The sequence below is a fragment of the Canis lupus genome, chromosome 9 (assembly GCF_011100685.1).
Source record: "Canis lupus familiaris isolate Mischka breed German Shepherd chromosome 9, alternate assembly UU_Cfam_GSD_1.0, whole genome shotgun sequence".
NCBI lineage: Eukaryota > Metazoa > Chordata > Mammalia > Carnivora > Canidae > Canis > Canis lupus.
The window spans coordinates 33110701-33131280 of NC_049230.1; the positions used below are offsets into that span (position 1 = coordinate 33110701).

The following is a 20580-nucleotide window of genomic DNA, read 5'->3' on the forward strand; positions in this document are numbered from 1 at the left end:
CTTCTTATCTTGTACCTTCACCCCATTATAGAATTGGGGTCAGAGTCAGAAAGGACATCAAAGAACATCTAATCCAACTCCTTCCCTCTCACTTTCCAGAGGAGACAGCTACCCACTAAGGGCACAAACTTTCTTCCTGACAATTCTGGTTATGTCTGTGCCTATGTGTCCACTCGTGTGTGTGTGTGTGTGTGTGTGTGTGTGAGAGAGAGAGAGAGAGAGAGAGAGAGAGAGTGTAATGGAAGGGGGCAGCTGGGGCTGTGCTTGGTCAGACATACCACTCTGCGTTGTTGACTGCATCCCCAAAACCCGGTGTGTCCACAATGGTGAGCCGCAGCCTCACACCCTTCTCTTCTATGTCCACTGCATGTTTAGTGATCTCCACAGTTTGCATGATCCGCTCTGGAGAAGGGGGAAACTGAGGCCAGGGCAAGGGCAAGGACCTGCCCAGTCAGGACAAACAGCCCACCCCAACCAGCTCTGCTGCCCAGACTGCCTCATCCACACTGCCCCCCTTCCCACCCCAGGCTGCCTGGGGGCCTGTTCTCTGGGAACCAGCAAGGAGCACATTTCCCAACACAGGAAATGCCGGTGGCTGTTGGCTCTGGCCCCAGCCTCTTCTCTGCTGCAGGCTCTTTTCTTGGATTCCTGGAATCCTTTGGGGGTCAGAGACTCACTCAGAGAGGAGGATTCTGGTCCCTGCCCTACTCCAGCACCCAAATCTTTAGGGAGCTGGCTGGTGGGCTGCCAGGCTAGATAGGCCTATGGAGAGATGCCGCCAATCCCTCTAGAAAGCCACGGTTTCCCATCTGCTGGGGAAGGCCCCAGCCCCCAGGCTCTGGCACGAGTCTTGATTTCCAGTGCCTCTCTTCAAGCCCTGCTTCTTTCCTCACCTTCTGCACTGAGAAGTTTCCGGTCCCGATACAGATCAGTGAGGAAGAGGCTATTGACAAGAGTGGATTTCCCCAGGCCAGACTCTCCTGATGGGGGAGAGAGAGCAGAAGATACGGGCTTTAGCCAAGAGGCAACCCCACTAGAACAAGGTGTGGTGGGAGCTGCTTTCTTATCTAACTGGGAAGAGACAAGTGAACCACAGCATTCTAGAGCTGGAAGGAAGCAGAGAGAACAGCTTGTTCAGCCTTCTTATTTGAATGAGGCCCAGCGAGGGAAAGAGATTGCCCAAGGTCACATAGAAAAAGGCAAATATTAGAAAACTGTTGGTTAAGTGTTCTTTATACCATTTCAACACTCCCCACCCCCTACATATACACGTTTGGCCACTCATGGTTCATGGCTATTTTGCAAAAAGATACCGCCACTGGCTGCTTTTCCCTTCCTAACCCACCCCACCCCTCCCCATATATATACCATCCCTACTGGAGACACCACCTCCCCAGCCCAGCCCTTCCCCTGCTCTACCTGCCACCATGAGGGTAAAGTCAAAGCCCTTCTTCACGGACTTTCGGTGAACTTGATTGGGGAGGGTCGCAAAGCCCACATACTCCTTGTCATCCTAATGGACAGGAAGACAGAGTGCATTAGCGAGAGGCTGGAGGGGCCCCAGGACCTAACACCAGCCTTCTGTCTCCCTCCTAGGTCTTTGCCCCAGCCCTAGAGGAACGTTGGCAGACTCCTCAGAGGACCCATCCGGGGCCACCAGCTAGGCTCCTGATCCTAATAGTTTCCAATGCACATGGGGGTCAACACCATAGAGCTGGGGCTGACACAAGACAGAGAGGCTCCAGCTCAACATGCATGCATGCGTGTACACTCACCTATACACACACACAGGACATACATGCACATACACTCAGGATCTCTCTGCTCCCTCCCTGGGTCTTCCTGCACCAGCCCACTGAAAGGCAAAGGCAGGGCTGGAGGCTCTACCTCAGAGGAGTCATAGGGATCAAGCTTGCCCCACGGGCTGCGGGGCCGGGCTGAGGGGCTGAGAGGGGCCGAGGCAGAGAAGTACTGCTGGCTGTCAGAGGGCTGGGGCCATGAGGGGGGTCTGAACTCCAGGTCATCCTGGCAGAGGTCCGAGGCCTGGGGCTTTGGCTCCAGGACTTGGGGCCTGGACACCCAGGTCTTGGCCTCTGGTTGGTGGCAGCTCTCGCTTCCTGGGAAATCCTTCACAAACTTGTTCAGTTCTGCATCATCCGTGTCCTCCAGAAAGCGCTTGATCTGAGGGTCGGAGGGTGGGGTGGGGCAGGTAGGTAGGTGCCATGAAGGGAAGAATGAAGGAGGAAGACCAAAGAAGGCAAAAGGGAGAGAGAGGAAAGCACTTGTGGTTAGAAGGGAAAGAAACTGCAGTAGCAGCCAAGCCTGAGGAAGTGCTCACCATCCCTCCCTCACCTGCGCCTGTGCCTCCCCAGCTGAGATGCCAGGAAAGACCCCAGGATCCAGGAGCAGCCCTGGGCAGCCCCCAGAGTCCTTGCAACTGCTGTTGGGATCTGAGTAGCTCCAGTCCTGATGCTCCCTCTCAACAAGGTGCTCACCGCCCTGCCCTTCCTGGGGGTCTGGCCAAGTCAGGGGCCAGGGACTGCTCAAAAGGCCAGGAAGTCAGACTAAATAAGGGGGAGCAATAGAGGCGTTAGAGCTGAGAGGAGGACGTGGTCCAGGATTCAAGGGGAGTGCAGACAGTCAAGTCAGAATGGGGCAGGGGCAGGAGGGAAGAAGGGAGGGTTGAAGGGAGCTGCTAGCCCAGGTAAATCAAAAGCCAGCAGGGGGCTCTGTGCCCGCTGTCACTGCAGGTCTGTGAGCTCTAGGACCAAGGTACAGACTCTACTGGAGGTGCTCCCTTCCCAGGGCTCACTGCAAAGAGCTCAGTACAGCTGATCTGACACCCCCCTTATTCCAGACACTGTGCCACATCAGAATCTGTGCTGCGGCCTGAGGACAGAAGGGCAAACCTGACAGTGGAGGCTGAGTGCAAGGTGGAAGGGAGCCAGGAGGGACCCAGTGAGGGAGGACAGGAGGACACTAGGCTGCTGGCAGCCCCTAACTGTGAGGGAGAGATAAGAGGAAGCACCCATCAGTTGTCTCTTGCCACCTCTGCCTGGAGTAAGCTTCAGCCAGCAGTGCCAGGGGGAATGTGGACTAAACCGAGAACCACAGGGGTTGGTGGGCAAAGAATGGCTGGCTGCTCTGTAGACACCTGTCCCCGCTCCCCCATCTCCAACTTGGAAGAGAGGCTGCTTCCCCTCACTCCTGCCATCAACTCTAGACCCTAAAACTTTCCCTCTCCTTTAGGAGCCAGCTTCCTTTGTGGAGTGCCTGGCACTGCTGGGCTCAGCTCTGCCTCACAATACCCACATGCCACCTCCAGACAATGGACAAGGGCCGGCTTCAGAGGCTGACTCACTCTCTGGGGATTGGCCAAGCCAGTGGGGGCTATCCCAGACCACTGTGGAGTCCCGGCGAGGGCCAGGAGAGAGAAGATGGCCACAGTCTTCTGCAGGTCCCCATTTTACAAAGGGAAGAATTGAGGGAGGCAGACATGCCCATTGCCAGGTTTATGCCAGAGGGAAGGGACTGAGATAGAGAGGCTGTGGGGAAGTCTCTTAAGAACTACCTCCAGGCTGTCACCTCAAAGTCCCCACACCTGCTTGTAGCCATAGTCTCCAGGGCCCACCTGGACAGAGGGAAGGAGAGAAGCCCTTTAGCCTGAAACTAGAACCAGCATGTGGAAGTTTAGGGACCAAGCCTAACAGGCTTTTCTCATCCATAATATTTGGGGGGGGGTCCAGTACAGTAACTATACATCTTAGTTTGTTGTCCTAGCATAACGATTAGTTGTGCCCCTTCCTTTTCACTCTCAAAAGTGTCCCAGCTTGGACAATTAACTGTATGGCAACAGAGAAGAGATGGGGCTGGGGGGGGGGGGGGGGGGGGGGGGGTGCCGCAGGTCTTGTTTTCTGGCAGCTAAAGTCTGGGGAATTCCAGGAAATCCTGCCTCTCTGAATAACCCCACAGTGACCCAGCACTTGGTCTTGGTGAAAGAGGGAAGACGACTGTGCTCCACCTGGTTTCCCCAAGGGCACTGAGCACAGGGGCAACAGTTAAAGGAGGAAGGAAGGCATTGATGGGGACCCTACCATCCCCAGTCTGCCAATAGTCACCAGGAACCCAGCATTCCTGGGTTCCCTGCCAGTCCTGGCTGCTCATCAGCAGAAAGGAGCCCACAGGGGCTCTAGACAAGGAGTCAGGACACTAGGGTCTTCACCTTCTATCTGTCCCTCCCCACCCTCAGCTCTGACACTGACCAAATTATTTTTTGACTTTGAGCCCCAATCCCAGTCAAGGAAGGAGGAAGACAGGTCAGGTCCCCCCATCTCCCAGAGTAGTACCTTACCCCAGCTTCATTCCTGTCCTCAGGGACAGAACTGCCTTGCCATCCCAGTGAACGGTCCATGTCCCACGCTTCGGACACCCTGGCGGCAAGCTCTAGGTCTAATTTTATCTCCCAGGCAAAGTTCCTCACACACAGAAACAGCCTGGTCTCGATGTTCTTGTAATCCAGCTTCCCGGCTTGCTCCTTTCCCTTTCTCTTTGACCCCCCCCCCCCTCTCTGTCAGGGGCCAAAAAAGCCTGTGGAATGTCATTCCCCACCCCCTCCTCCTCCCTTTCCCTTGGCTCCCACCCTCCAAGGACAGCTCAGCTGCAGCAGGATCACTCTGTTTCTCTGCAGTCCCCTCCTACTCTGATTGGCTATCCCATGACGCCTGCCCGCTGCCTACCCCGGTGGGCACAGCACCAGCCTCCCAAGTCTGTCTGCAGCACAGGCTCTTAATCAACCTGGCCTCTCCTATGAACCCCCAAGGACACCGAGGCCTGCCAGAGGGTCATGAGCTGTCCCCAAGGTGACCTGGCCCATCAGTACCTGGGAACACCCACCCATGAGACTCCACACCCAAAGGAATCCAATCTCTTTCACCTTAACTAAAGTTAAGCAGTGCTGAAGTAGGGTAGGAGGTCTTATAATCCCCTGGAAATATGTTCTCATGGGAACAGCCCTGCTTTTCTTCCCTTGTCCTTTTGTGTTTTCCCAGCAGAGAACCTTACTGTCTTCAGAAATCTGCCCCTATATTCCCTTGCACAGTCCCAACCACAGAGGGACTCCTCCCACCATAGGATACCTGACCTCTGACTCATGGGGACCTATATCACTTCCATCACCCCACTGCTTCCAGAGAATCAGTGGAGGAGCTATTAGCACTTGGTCTCTGAGGGGCAGGAGTTCCGGCCAAAGGGAGGCTGGCATCCCAGAGGTTTCAGAAGTGCCAATTAGGTGGGAGACAAGCACAAGCTGAGGGATCTGGCTGGGAGTATGCACATGGAGTCAGAAGGCCAGTATTTCTGGTTTGGTGAGAAACATCCTCTGTGATTTTGAATATTGTCTTAATTTTAGGGCCTCAATGTCCAATTGTGAATGGCCCTGCCTTGCCTCCCAGGAAGGCTGGGGAGAGATACCTCAAGCTGTTTTGAACCTGAGGAGAGAAGGTACATTTCAAGTCACAGGACTATTATTAATGTTGACCTGTTATTCCTTTCCCATGTAAACCCCACTGTGCTCCTGGGCTGGGGAGCCCTCCCCACTGTACCCACCGACCTCCAAAGTAGCTGGGACACTGATCTCTTTTCAGAAAGAGACCCCTTCTAGAGGAGTCTGGCTGGACATGAACCAGTCAGCCTAAGAACTAGGCCTAAAGGGCCTACAGCTAAGGACTCTAGCAATAGTGGGGTGTCTTTAATTAGAAGGGAACAGGGTGGCTTCAGCCAAGTTGAAAGCACCATGACCTCAGCTGAACTGAACTTAGTGTGTGGCAGAAAAAGCCCCTCTTGGTCCCTGCTGGGCTTGGCACTATGCTCCTTCAGGCTTCTATCACTGGAACAATCAGTGTATCCATACCCATGTGGGGAGAAGCAGGGCAGGGATAAAGACAAGCACCACTTGGCCTCTCCCAGGAACCCCCCTCTGGAGAAGGTCACAAGGTCACCAAGACTTCCTAGCCAAGGCTTGGGCCTCATCCTGGACACAGCTTGAAAGACAAAAGCCCAAAAGGTTGGCCTTTCCAGACCTGGAAGCTTCTGATTCCAGTGGGCCCAGGGAGTTTCCTTCTGGAGGCTGCCCACAGCCAATATCCTGCCCCACAGGATGGTCATGGATTTTCTCCTTCTGTAAACAGCCTGTGCCTCCCAATGTGAAGGGCAAGGGTTGGGGGGCTTCCAAACTGGGAGGAGAGGCTGGCATGGCGCCTGGAGGCCCTGACATCCAGCATAATGTGTTTGTGGCAGGCTCTGGCAAGGATGGCAGGAGAAGAGCTGGAACCCTTACAGTCAGACATCAAAACTTCCTACCTGGGGGCCTCCGGAGGCTGGCTGGGGTTACTATTTCTCCTCCAGACAGGTGGCAGGGATGAGTTCCCCCACCCCCCACTACTGCAGAGGAACCTGGTTTGGGAGCAGGGTAGTGTAGGATGCAGCAGAAGGAAGCTTCCCCATGGTTCCTGTCTCAGAGGCAGAGGGATATACCTGATCCCACGGGTAGGATGGTGAACTGGGCTGCCCTCTCAGGGGTCCCCAAGCAGAGGGCACAGTGGGAAGAGCCTAGGAACTGCTCTTTGCCAGGCTGCAGGAAGGAGGGCCCAAGCGTCTCACCATCCCTCTTGGGGAAAAAGGCAGTGTTTGCAGGCCTTCTCTGCGTTTTCCAAAGGAGTTGATACTGGCCCCTGAACCCAGGGTAGGTGGGTGAGGAGGGGTCATCCAGGTAACAGCTGACCCAGGTAAGGGTGGGGGAACCTCACCTCCGCCTGTCGCTGACGCGCCCTCCCCAGCCCAACATGCGCGTCTCTGCTGGCCGGGGTGGGGCGGGGGGGTGGCCCCCCTCCGCTCACCAACCCACCCCTCCGTCCAAGAACACCCGCAGCACCCCGGGGCCCGGGCCCGCTTAGTCGCTGCTCGGATCAGAGGGAGAAACTTGGAAGCGGCGACGCGGCGCCGTCCGTCAGCAGTGCCCGCCTGTACCCGCAGCCGGAGAAAGCGCCTCCCGCCCCGCACAGCCCGGGCTGCGGCGCCGCCGGTCCCCGCGGAGCCGCCGGGAGCAGCGGGCCCTGCGCGCCCCGGCCCTGCCCCGCGCCCCGGCCCTGCCCCGCGCCCCGCGCCCCGCGCCCCGCGCCCCCGCGCCTTACCATGGCTGCAGCCCGGGCCGGGCCAGCTCCTCCTGGACAGCGCCCGAGCGACCCGCGGCGGGAGCTGCGAGCCGACCTCGCCGGACCGCCGGCCCCCGCCCGCCGCCCAGAGTGCGGACCGGCCGGGGGCGGGGCCTGGCGGCGGGGGCGGGACGAGTCGGCCCTGGGGCGGGGCCTGCCCTCAGATCGCTGGCGCCTGCTGGGGTGCGGGCGGCCCGCGGTGGGTGGTGGGTGGTGGGTGGCGGGTCCGGGTGGATCTAGCGGCCCGAGACTCCGGGAAGCGCAGGGTGTGCAGAGGCGCTGAGGACAGCGCCAGTCACCTGGCTCTTCCTTACTCAGCCCCTAAGAGTGGTCTCTTCAGGCAGTACATCACAGTGGGTGTTTGAGCAAATTCCCAAAAAGGAAAGGCCCACCTGGCATCCCTAGGAGAAAATGTCTTTGGAAGGAGAGGGGGTTTGCCCCACGAGTTGGGAGAGAAACCCTTAGTTACCCAAGGTTTTCCAGAAATGACCCGAGCTGATGTCCAAGTTAACGGACTGTCCCTCCCCACTCCACACCTCCTAAGGTAGAACGTCAGATGTTCTCTACCTTTACCCAAGCTATGAAGATGAGACAAGAGGTTCCCTTCCTGCTGCACCCTAGATTAAAGATTAAAGAGGATTTGCTGCATAAATTATCCAGGGATCATCAGCTGGAAGGGTAGAAGGAAAGAGGCCTAGTGGCCTTTATGGAGCTAAGAAAAGTGGGGGGGGGGGGGGGGCCTCTGGAGAGGCCAGCCCAAGCCTGAGCCAGTCTATGCTGGACAAGCAGGTGAGATGCTGTGGGGACAGATGCTCCAGCAGCTTTAGAGGCATTAGAGGCTCAGGAGTGTCATCAGCAGTGAGGGAGAAGTAGATGCTTAGAGAGTTGGTAGGGATTTCCTGAGCTAATACTGGTCTGAGCTGGTCAAGTTTCTGCGGACATTTCCAGAAGCATACCTCTCCCTGACTCCCAAGAGCCTTCCCCCAGGGCAGGCTGACTGGGCTGAATGCACTTTAGACAAAACTGAGGCCCACAACATAACCCTCTCCTCTTGGTAGAAGAGCCAGAAGGCTGCCTATCCTATTTCAGTCTGATCTGTGACTAATGGTTATGGTTGGGATCAAGTTAGAACTTAGCAGAGGGAGGGAAAGTGGCCTAGGTATGCAGATGAAAACAGGCTCAGAAAACATGGCATGGCTATTGGAGATGTTCTTGAATATCTGGCACTGGTGGACTGAAGGATGGAAGGCGGGGTACAATTGCTTAAAGAAATCAAGGGAATTCATAAGCTAGCACGTTGAAGAGAAACCCTCCTAGCTGGGTGAGCTTGGACAGCTCATTTTACCACTCTAAACCTCAGTTCCCACACCAGAAAATGAGCAGATTAAACTAGGATAGGAGCCAGCAGCTTGGCTCAGACAAGAGAAAACCTCTGAAGGTATAAAGAGGTTCCTAGAAAAGGCCTGGGCTAGACCAAGAGATCTGAAACTATACTCAGGAAAAGAAAGACATGAGTTTCTTAAGAGAAAAACCAATGGCACTGGAAGGCTGCAGAAGTAGCAGCAGATGCTGCCATCAGATCCAAACATCAAACAAAGCCCCACTGTTGAGAACTAGCTGTAGGCTACTAGTACTCATGTATGCACTCATAAGACTGCCTCCTGGGTGCTTCCACTGGCATTCTACATGGCTTGGGCTGGGGGTGCTGGGCCAAGGGAAGAAAGCCTGTCAAGGAAGACAGGCCCCATCACAAAGCCTTGTTTTCCATAATTGTAACCACCTCCTCTCCCTACCCCCCTAGTCCTGGCTGTAGTCCAAGTGTGGACACAGACACATCTCAGAAAGCAACTCGGCTAGCTCATCCTCAGCTGCAGTTGGAATCCCAGCTCTGCTCTGGCACCTGCTGCCCAGGCCCCAGTGAGCCCTGTGTGCCGTGAGGCATGCTGGTGCCAGTTTATTTGAGGGAAGTGAGCCCCTATGAGAGGCCCGGGACCATGGAACTTATCTCTAAACCCCAGACTCTTAGGGTCTTGATGCTCACAGTACCTTTGTAATCACTGCATCAGGCCCAGCAGAAGCCATGCTGGGCAAAATAAAAGCTAAAGGCAGACTTTGAGGGATCCCTGGGTGGCGCAGCGGTTTGGCGCCTGCCTTTGGCCCAGGGCGCGATCCTGGAGACCCGGGATCGAATCCCACATCGGGCTCTCGGTACATGGAGCCTGCTTCTCCCTCTGCCTATGTCTCTGCCTCTCCCTCTTTCTCTCTCTGTGACTATCATAAATAAATTTAAAAAATTAAAAAAAAAAAAAAAGGCAGACTTTGAGTCTTTACACCTGCACAAACCTCCCATGCTAACCCTGCCACACTCTGGATTTATGAGAGAACTTGGCCTACGCTTAGGACCCCATGCCAGCTTTGGTGATTATCTCACTCCTGAATATCCCTTCCCCTCCCTGGGTCTCTGCTTCCCCCATTGAAAGATAGGACTGGACTCCTCACCACTCCAGTTCTTGTGATCTGTGTCTGTGCAAAGAGAGTCTGACACCTACTCAGAAGCAGGGGCAAGATATGGCAGCCCTTGTGTGAGTCACAGACCACTGAGTGCTCCTCCCCAACTCCAGTTAGCACGTGGCCTGGCCAACCTTTCCTGAGTGTCCCTGCAGCTCTTGGAACTCTGGACTCTTCCTTAGAAATCACAACCCCACTGGAAATTGACATCTTTGACTAGAGTACAATTTCCCAGGCACTCCGAGAGTAGGGTATTCAGGCCAAGAGTCTGGGGAGTAGACACTTGGTTTGGCACAAAACAGGACTCTTCTGAGACACTCAGATGAGCACACACCTCCAGCCTGCTACCCAAGTCTCCCTCTGCTTAAGTCAGGCCAACATGGTCTGTGTGAAAAAACTCCTGGTCCTCTCCATTGGATCTTTCCTGCCATGAGTAAAGGTTGTGTGGCACCAAACTAAACCAGGATGCTGCACTTGGGCCAAGCCAAGCCCAGGTACAAAAGCCAAGAATAAATAGTGATTACCACAGGAAATCAGGATTTCAGTCTGTATGACTAGCAAAGGCCACTTTTGCCTCTCAGTAGCAGACTTTCTCTTAAGTGGTACAAGAACTAATTGTACCTCCTTCCTCCAGAGGTGATAAGTCACTGATGATATAGTCAGAGGGCCCTAGTGGGGTCAAAGGGCTAGCACTGGGTTGTGTTTGTCAAGGAAACTTAGCCAGTGTCCAGAAAGGTCTGTGGCAAGAAACCAAAATATCCTAAGCCCCTCCCCTGCCCATAATCCTAGGGCAGGCATGAAACATGGGCGGCAAGGCCAGAGAGCACTGTGTTTCCTGCACCTGCTATATGGCTGTGGCGAGGGGCAGCAGCAAAGTGCTAGAAGCCAGCCAGAGGGCCTTTCCAACACCTTTTCTGCAGTAGGGCAGGGCGTGGGAGAGATGGAAGGGACTTACACATGCACTGGAGTATGACTCCCCCTTCAAGAGCCCCCACCTTACCTCCCGCTTCTTCTTAAATACTTCCCATGGCTAAAAACTCACTGACTCAACTCCACTGCCCTTCAATCTTTGGGTAGTAAGTTATCAAAGGTCTTAATTATTCAGAGTCAAAATTTGTGTCTCCCTGGACTTCACTCTCCAGGTGTTTCCATGCTAGAAGCTTTGCTAATTCATTTCACTGGACTTTATTTTGTTCTTTGATGTCCACACCCTTTCAAGTGACATGCCTGTATACTTTTCTCTCCCAAACTAACCACAGGCCCCTCAAAGACAGGGAGTATGTCTTCTATTTTAATTTCTACTCGTTTTAATTCAGTGAACATGTGACATAATGTCCTCCTGGATGACCAGGCCTTTGCCCCCAGGAGGTGTCTGATCAATATTAATTGACTGAAAGGATTCATTGATTAGTTTTCCATTCTGATTTTGGAGCACAGACAAGCCTTGAGGCTCTGGGCTTCACTGACCCATAATTTGCCCTTCATTCTGGCTGCTTACCAGCTCATACTCACCCCCCAGCCTCATAGTTCACATGCAAAGACACAAATGTCCTTCCCTTTATAATTTGTGATATCCGAAGGTACTGCTCAAATATTTAGAAGTTACTTTCCAGGAAGATGTGGCTATGGAAAAAGGGTTTCTACACCATGTGTGAATCCCTGGGGCAGGATGCTCCCTAAAGTGCTCTCAGTTTTGAGAAGCCAGTTCTGAGCCTCAGTTTCTTCATCTGTGAAATAGGGAGGAAAAATCCACCTCATATAAGGTTGCTATAAAGATTCACTACAGTAACATACTTACAATGGTGTAGCCACTAAAATGAGTGCCAGGTATTATTTTGGCTAATGAGAAAATTATCAACACCAAATCAATATTGTCAACTGTGATAATTTCAAATGCTTTCCCTCCCCCCCCCAAAAAAAAAATTAGGAATGTGCATGTGCATGGGTGTAGAGGTATGGGAAAAGAGCCTTAGACTAAAGTGACACTGGAACGACCATGCTGCCACCAACTGTAGAGTCACCTTCTCTAGCTAAACAGCACTCCACCTCTAGAAAACAGGTCTTGATTTCAGATTTACTGAGCCAAATTCCCAAAAAAACAGCCATTTTGGAGATTACTCAAGTTAAATGACTTTGCCTGTAGTGGATGTGTCAAGGAAGTGACTTTGGCCAGCCTTGTCCTCCCACCTTCAGTGTCAGAGCCTGAACTTCTCTCAGGAACCGCCTCACATTCTGTCCCCTTCCTTCAGCCGTTCATTCAGCCCCTAAGATGCAGCTGTCTCTTGCCTCTCCCCTCATGGCAGCTGGGCCAAAGGCAGCTGAGCAGAGAAGGGTAAAGGGACATGGTCATTTCTGTCACTCAGGATAACCTTCCTGTGGCTGAGCAGCTGTCAGGGTGGCTTCTGTTTTAGATTTTCTTCTTCACCCCAAGTATGCTCCCTGCCCTCTGAAGTCAAGCTCCCTAATCTACCCAGACCTACTATTTCTTCTCTTACTTGAAAAACCCACCATCTCAAACACCACCAAACTACTCTGACAGCAAGATACAATGTGGGAGATGGGTTCCAGGCAGGAAACCAAGGAGCTTCTGGAAATACACGCGAGTCCAAAATAAATGTGGCAGATTCTTCCATATGTAGGATCATTCTGAGAAGAACAAAAAACCAAGGGATTCTGGCCTCTGTTCTGCCACCAAGCCCAAGGGAGAGACATAGGAGTTTTTGTCCCCATTTCATAGGCAGAGAGAGCAATCTGCTCAGGGCTCACAGTGAAGGCAGGATATCATTCCCCTGCCCTATGCTTCCAGTGGCTCTTGCTGAGGTAGTCTGCACCATAGCCTGTCCTAGGGTCAGGTCACCCTTTGTTCTAGTTTCCCCAGATCTGGTAGGGGTCCCAGGACACAGGATGCTAAAACCAGGAACATCCCAGGCAAACCCTGATGAGTTAGTTGGTCAACCTAGCCTGTCCCCAAAATAGCAATTGTGGGTCAGAAGTTACCAGCCTCCCATCCAGCTCTGGACTTCACTGCCCATGGTAGCTGAAAATGAACAAGGCACCATCTGACAAGAAAAGAAGCTGGGTGGCAGGGGTCGGGCTGCTATGAAAAGCCTCCCGAGGTGCCCTGTCCCATTTTCAGCAGCTCTGCTGCATTCTTTCAATTCCCCTCTCTTTTCAATTATAAGCCTCTGTACAAAGCAAGAGAAAATGAGGGGAGTGGGAAAGATGGTTCTAGGATTCCTTTCAAACAGCCCATTTTCTGTTAACATTCCCATGAATGCAGAGCACTCCTGAATAGCTCCTAGACTCTGGATTTTTCTCTGTCAAGGAAGTCTACTGGAGCACAACTTCCCCAAGGCTCAAGAGCCAATAGGAAGCTGGCCATACTATCCTCAGAGGCTAAATGACATATCACTTTAGACACCGAAGTCTGCCTTAGGTATCACTGAGCTGACCTCTCCTAGTTCCTGGCCTGTTTTTCAGAGTTGGTTTCTTGCATAATTGATAGAGATAGAAGGGAGTAAACCACCTTGTCTGCTGACAGCCCAAGAAGTCATTTTCAAGGGCAAGTAGGTCAGGTGCCTTAAGGACAAGGATCTCAGGGCCAAGGCAGTCCCATCCATCAGGGGCGTTATAGCCCTTCCCATCAAGAGCTGCTTTATTCCAAGGAATTCCCCAGGGCCGTGTGAGAAGACAGCCCGAGTTGACACCATAGGGCAGGACTTTCCTGTTGAGCTTCTGCTAGTTCTGATATCAAAAACAAAACCATTAGGAATGCATCCCTCAGCCCAGCATAACCTTCTCTGGGGAGATTCCAGCCCCTAATGTACCCATCCAAGGATGAGAAGCATCTGTAAGCCCTGTCCCTTAGACAAAAGGGCCTTGAGGAGCCACTTGGGAGGAGACTGACACTTAAGAGAGAAATGGTTGAATCAGGCTCTGTCCCCAGCTGTGGACCCAAAGGGGCTTGTGAAGCTCAACAAGAAACATGCTGCCATCCATGAGCCAGGAGCTGTGGCTGGCCACCAGAGAATTCCTGCCAGGAATGGAATCTGGTACAGACTCTGCAGTCAACCATTCCCAGATCAGAGGAACCAGAGGCCTTCAACACCAGCACCACAGATTCTCAATTGTGGGATGGCTGTGGGCCATGCAGCCTGGAAGACAGGCTGGGGAAGGCCTAGCACTATCATGCTTTGTGAGGAGTCCCTGGCTCTCCTCCATGCTATCCCACTTCCAAAGAGCCAGAGAAGACCAACAGCCCCAGCTAGTCCCTCCTCAGTTCCTCTTCCCAGCTTCTGAGGAGCAGCCCTGCTGCTGAACAGGGCTGGAGAGCTGCAATTATCGAGACAGGATAAGAGCTATTTTGGGGAAGGAGCTGTCCTGCTGCCAAGGCTTTTGACTTCCTAAACTAAAACAAGATGCACCAAGAAAGGGGGTGAAGGTGGGGGAGAACAGGGAGCAACTCACTCAGTCAAAATCATCAGATCCTGAATGAGGGAACACACTAACCCCTTCCCAAAGGTATATATGTGTATCAAAGGAGTGAGCAAGGGGCTAGCTGTTAAGATACTCCTGGCTTTGAGAAGGAGGGGGTAACTTGGCCACCCCCCCACACACACATCCCCTGATGACTCCCTCTCCTAAGATCCTGCAAGAGCACATATTCAGTATGCTGTATTTATTTGGACATTTGAGCACAAACTATTTCATGTTGTTGTTTAAATGTTTCCTGTCCATGTCTTATCTTCCCAACCAGATGGTAAGTTTCTCATGGCCAAAGAATGTGTATGCTCTGAGGTTTCAATGCTTTCCCCAGTAGTGCCTAGCAGAGTGCTAGCCATCTGAATGAAATTTTTTATGGAAGTAAGGGATAGAGGGAGGAAGGAAGGGAGGAAGGGAAGAGGGAGAAAAGGTTTACAGTCTTGCATGGAGGTAATCTCCAGAAGTAGTTGTTCCCACCCACAGTTGAGCTCAAGGCACAGGACTAAATTAGAAGCCCAAGGCAGAGGGGGTGACAGCCACATTTCTGGCACCTCTCCTTCAGCTGTTTCGTTATCTGAGCTCAGACTGTGCTGCCCCCACCTCCCTTCTTTGTTTTCTATCTGTAATTAACTGTCCATCCTGGGCTAGCCCATGGAAGGGACCCATTAGAAGCCATTCTAGGCTTTGGGTAAGGAAGAGATAGGGTGAAAGAAAGAATAGAGTCAGGAAAAGCTCAGACTATCTTACGAAACATGGGCCAAGAAGAACGAAAGAACTTATAGGAACAATGCACTGTGAAATCAGGACACTCTGCCAAATTCAGGACACAGGGCTGCCGAAAGCAGAGTTTACCTTGTGCCTTTCCAAGTTGAGGACTCAAAAAGTGTGTAACCCAGAAAAGTGTTCCTTTTCTGGAGTGCCCTAGGGTGGAGAGAGGAAAGCCAAGTAGAGACTGATCCAATGTATGGCTTCCCAGACAGCCTTCTCACAGAGCACTTGGCAGGATTTATCATCTCTCCAGGGCTGCAACTAGCTAATATAGTGCCTTCGTGCAAATCTTGCTCTGTGGAGATGCAGCTGCACAGGTGCATAGTGTGGCAAGAGGAACACAGGCTAGATTTTAGCCCCCACGTGCCCTCTCTGTTAGGTCCCTTGTGCAGTGAACAACTTGCCCAACCATAGGAAGCAGTTCTGTCTGTCTCCCTCCATTCCTACTTCCATGAGAGTTTAAGAGAGGGACTTGGATAAGGGACTTGGAGCACGGGAATAATGGAAGTAAATTCCCAGGGGTGTTCTTACCTCTTCATCTGTCATAATGGAGATGTAGTAGTCAGGCATTCCCAGGGAGCAGCAAATGGAATTCAGAGAGTACCAACAGGAGGGGAAGAGAATTTTACTAAAGATGTTCAGTGGACTTTGGCATAACCTAGCCCAACATCCTTCCTAGTGCAAGTGGTAGCAAAAGCTATCATTTACTGAGGGCTCACTCAGTACCCCTAAGAGGTAGCCACTGATCTCATTAACAGGGAAACTAATTATTGGAAAGATAAAATAACTTAACCAAGGTCACTGTGAGAAAATAGTACAGGGCTCAAACCCAATACCGTTAACTCCAGAGTCCATATTCTATTAAACCCCAACTTTATAGAGCTTTGCTCCCTCTGAGGGGCAGGGATGCCCTTCTCTGCTCTTTGATGCCCGTCACTCAAAAGGGCTTATGCTGGTTGGGACTGGATTGCATTTTCAGGGCTCTCTCCTCCCCAGGAACTTCCTAATCCAGAACCCTGGCCCCTCTCACGCTCATAGACTAAAGCATATTTGGGGCTACAACATTCAAAGCAGGAACTCTTTGATACTAAGATTCACTAAACTGAAAGGCATGGGCTTAAATTGTTCTCCATTCCAGAAGTGACTACTTCCCATTGAAAGAAGACTCTTGAAAATGAGGAAGGTTCCAAATCCCAAAGGAATGACTCTAATGGTGGAATTATTGGCCAGGTAAGAAGTACCTCTGCTCCTTCAAGTCAAACCCCCAGTATAGACGGTCCTGATAGTCCTAGCTCTATAGATACAAAGAAGTCACCTTCCCACCTGTCCTCCTGCCTCCCAAAACCTCCTGCCTCCCAAAACAATGGACCCATAGGAGGGAAGAGCACAGACCTTTTAGCCACCAGATGACACGATTGTACATTTCCTCAGAGACATCTGAAAGTAAGAGATTGTTCCTTTTTGTCACTCTGTGGGATGTATATCCCTCCCCCCATGACTTAACCTCTCCTTTTCTAGCTCCACATTTCTCCCCCAGGACGTGCCCTCAGCCCCTGACCCTCTCCAAGAAGCCCCTGCAGTCTAGGACTAACCTCCTCCCTCCCTTTTCTCCACCCTCTTTGTGCCACTATTAATGCATTTCCCCTCTTCAAAGTCTGGATCCTAGCGTATGTATGCCCACCGTCTCTCCACTTTGTCATCAAAATATTTACTTGAAAATTTTCTTTTCTTTACTTGTCCTTACCAGCCCTCACCCCAGCTCAGTTCTTCATCTCCATTCTTGGGAAGCACTTCCCACCCTGCAAACCACTCTCTACTACCTTCCATTGAAAGGTTAAGCAGCGTTGCCTGAAGAGTCAATGCCTGATGCTGGCCCAAGCATCGTCACCGATGTCATTAGCTTGGAGCTCAGAGAAGCTGGCAGGGAAGGAATGACCAATGGGCTCAGGGATGGGACTAGCTTTAGCACTGGCAGGAGGGCAGCTCTGAGGCCCGGAATGAAGAAGGGGCCTTTCCTGCCCACCCCAATGTCCCACCTCACTTTAAATTGGGACTGCACCTGGGCAGTCTGCTTCTTCACATACCCAAGAAGAAAGCACTAAACCTTTGAATGGGTTGTTTGGAGGTGCACTTGAGGGCCTGTGGTGCTTCCCTCAATGGGGCCCTGTTTGGAGACTCCTTTGGCGATGACCGTGGTGGCGGTGTTGCTGGTGCTAGTGGTGGTGATGGACTTGCTTTCTCTCTCTGGAACATCATTTCCTCACAGAAAGGACTCAAGTCCATTTCAAAACAGGACAATAAAGGATCTGAGGGAGGAGGAGACTTAGACTCAAAATCAGGTGTTGTTGGCCGGCTTTGGGGTGTTTCAACTTCAGGATTGAGTAAGGTCCACCATGAGGAATCAGGCCCATACCTAGGTAAGGACCGAGGGGGTAAGGGCCGAGGGGTCAGTTCCAATTCTGCATGGACAGAAGGCTTTTGGGAGGGTTCTGGATACCTGAGTGCAGGTCCTGGGGACATGGAGACACATTCTGAAGGCTTTTGGGGGTGCTGCTTATAGCTGTGCTCTGGAGTGACAAATATAGATTTTTGGGGGCTCTCAGACGCTGTTCGAGATGTCACATGGGAAGCTGAGTGTATTAACTGTCCCTCTGGGGAGATGGTGACCCTACGGCCAACCTCGCTGTCTCCTCGGGTTGAGGACTTCATGTTGGACTCTACTTCTGATGATATTAAGATCTTTGGGGAGGGCTTGGTGTCAGTGTAGACAGAATGCTTGTGGATAGATTCAGGATCTGGATGCAGAGAAACTCGGTGTCCACCATCTAAATCCTTAAGGACAGAGAGTCTGAGGGATGATTCCAAGTTCATATTCCTATGCAAAGCCTTGGGTTCTGTATAGATTGAGCTGAGACGATTCATTTCATACTCTTGGCCAGGGATCCTTCTCTGGGCTGTCCGAGAGTCTGCTCTGACACGGCCACTGCTATGCTCTGGGCTAGAGGGTCTCTTTGGAGATCTGATCTCGGTAGCAGTCAAAATCTTTCGGATGGGCTCAGTTTGGACTGCTTGATCCTTTGGGCAAGCCAAAGTCCTACGGGGAACTCTGACTCCTTGTGGGTACTGGACCTTGGAGGGTGGGTCTTCTTCTTGTAAGATTTGTAAGTTATCCTTCTGGTCTACAAAACTCAACCGGCGAGAGGATTTGGCATCTGGGGTCAATGAATAGCGATTACTGATGTCACGCCCTGGCTTGCTCTCACCCCCTTTTCGTGTTGATTCCTCTCTGCATGGACTAATGTTCCTTTGCATCTGGACAGTATGGTAAGCTGATGTCTGAGTTTGCTGGGTCTTTCGATGAGGAGAGGGATGGCGGTATGTTTCTAATTTTGATCGAGTCTCACTTCCTCGAGGGATGGATGTTCCAGCAAGACCAGGCCCTGACTGGGGGGAGACAGATCGAGGATAGTCTGATGTTGGATAGAAAGTGGTGAGATGCCCAGCTTCTGATCTTCGATGTGGTGGAGGGCTTACCGGGGCTGCAGCACTTCGTGAGCTCGAGGCAAGAAAGTACTCTTGTCCCTGCTGATGAGTTGTGTTAGTATCTTCAGACCCTTTTGGTGCTGAAACTGCTATGTTGGACCCAGTTTTATTAGTCCTGACCGTCCGATACACTGAGCTTCTCTGGGTAGATCCCATGATTTACTGGCTGGCTATATTGAGAGTCCTAATGAAGTCTGAATATTTACGCTCAGTTTTAAAAGCTGCTGTTCTTATACTCCCACGAAAGTGACTGTTAATCTAAGAGTGTCTCATATAGTCCCCTTAGCTACCTGCCTTGTGATGTCATAGAGGAAGGAGCTTCCTACTAAATATCCTGGCATACAGTCACAATTTTTTAAGTAGGCTCCATGCCCAGTGTGGGGCTTAAAATCACAACCTTGAGATCAAGAGTTGCATGCTCTACTGACTGAGCCTACCAGTCACCCCTTCAGCCACAAGTCTTCAGAGAAACTCAAGCAGTAACTGCAAGGAAACTGAGGATTTGTCTTTGGAGTTGATACCACCAAGTCTTGGACCAAGTTCTTAGCAAAACCAGATTTTCCTAGATGGAGAAGGCTCCAGACTTTCCCTTATTCTCCCCAGATTCTAGGAATTCCCAGATTCATCCAGAGGAGGAATCAGCCTGAATATCCTACTAAGGCATGGCTACTCAACTCAATCACTCTGTTAGTTCCAGTTTTAATAAAAAGTACAAGTTGCCCCCAAGTTAGTTTGGAACTGCACCTGGAAACACTTCCAGGTTTCAGAGGTGGTTTGGTTGACTCTGAGGTAAAAAAATCCAGATTGCTCAAATAATAAATTTTTACATTCTTGGCCCACGAGTGAGTGTAGGATTGTAGGAAGGATTTGGAGTTAGTCACTGGTTTCGGTCATAAATGACTAGTTGTACACCTTAAACAAGTTACTTGATTTTTCTGAGCTTTGGTTTCTTCATCTGAAAACCAAGTCTGGTAGGTATAACAAATGTTAATGTCCTTTCTCATAATCCTCTCCTCTCAGCTATTCTAATTAGATGGACTCTGGTTCTTTCTTGATTTGAAGGTGCCTTTGCATCTTGGATGACCATTTTGGATGAGAGACACTATCATCTTTCTCTCTCTTTCACAGGTTTCTCTCCACCGTATCCACATCCCACTATTGACTCTGAAGGGTCATCGTGGTTATATGATGGTCAGATTCATTGTTTCTGAATCTTTAAATTCATCTTGATTAAAAAGACAACGTTTAAACCAAAACCAATACATTTTTAGGTAACAAGAATCTTAATAGACTGAGAAACCTCAAGCTACTGACATAAGTTTTAGATTGTAAAACACTTGGCTAGCCGTTGTATCTTGTTTTACAGAAAAAGATAAAAGTAGAAGAATATTACATGTCAAACATCTTGAAGGTAAACCAGATTGAAGTGAAGAGGTTTCCTATTTACACTTAGTTGATATCTTATTGTTATAAAATTGAGACTGGCTGACTTGGATAAAGCTTTCCTATGAGATTCTACTTTCTTTTGTTTTTTTAGACAGGGAGGGAGGGCCAGAGAGATGCTTAAGCAGGCTCCAATTCCAGTGTGGAGCCTGATGGAGCCTGACACAGAGCCTGATGGGAGTGCTTGATTTCACAACCCTGAGATCATGACCTGATCCAAAATCAGGAGCTGAGATATTTAACCAACTGAGCCATTCAGGCACCTCTGAGTTTCTACTTTCAATACAATAACTTATTGATATATAATCTTTAACCATGAGACTTATAATGCTTATTTGTTTGTCTGGGAAGATTATATTTCTTTTTATAAATTTCGGAGAGCGAATTTTAATTTCCCCATTAATATGTAACATTAAGTCTGTTTATCACTTTTTTGATCTTATTAAAATCAGCCTAGTTGTTTGAATAATTGTATTCTCTTAATATTGGGGAAAATATACATTTTCCTTTCAGTCTTCAGTTTCAGAAAAAGCAAGCACAGAAGGATAATTTTTTGCAAAAAAAACACAATCTTGATATTTTCCTCATCATAAATAGTCTAACTTGAAACAGTCTATGCCTGAGTCTA

At 50.8% G+C, this 20580-nt stretch overlaps 1 protein-coding gene and 1 long non-coding RNA gene across 17 annotated transcripts in view; both read right to left on the minus strand.

Moving 5' to 3' along the window:
• LOC106559302 overlaps positions 1-272 on the minus strand; it is a 2293-nt gene extending 2021 nt beyond the window's left edge. Inside the window, exon 1 of the long non-coding RNA XR_005364599.1 lies at positions 16-272. This is a non-coding gene — a long non-coding RNA (uncharacterized LOC106559302). The remainder of the gene's footprint in view (positions 1-15) is intronic.
• SEPTIN4 (septin 4) overlaps positions 1-19733 on the minus strand; it is a 24040-nt gene extending 4307 nt beyond the window's left edge. The window contains exons 1-7 of one of the 16 annotated variants that reach the window (XR_005364594.1): positions 17051-19450; positions 16359-16403; positions 15498-15505; positions 1888-2181; positions 1420-1513; positions 894-980; positions 279-418 (exon numbers count right to left, since the gene is read on the minus strand). Coding sequence is in view for 15 of the 16 variants with exons in the window: in XM_038547898.1 (XP_038403826.1) it covers positions 279-402; positions 894-980; positions 1420-1513; positions 1888-2181; positions 15498-15505; positions 16359-16403; positions 17051-18665 (2267 nt within the window). In the remaining variant the exon portion in view is untranslated. Of the gene's footprint in view, positions 1-278; positions 419-893; positions 981-1419; positions 1514-1887; positions 2182-2403; positions 3632-4346; positions 4559-7187; positions 7317-11872; positions 12035-14419; positions 14558-15059; positions 15120-15497; positions 15506-16358; positions 16404-16786; positions 16809-17050 lie in introns of those variants that run through there. The other 15 variants (XM_038547898.1, XM_038547897.1, XM_038547907.1 and 12 more) reach the window with 15 other exon arrangements.
• Positions 19734-20580: the final 847 nt, after the last annotated feature.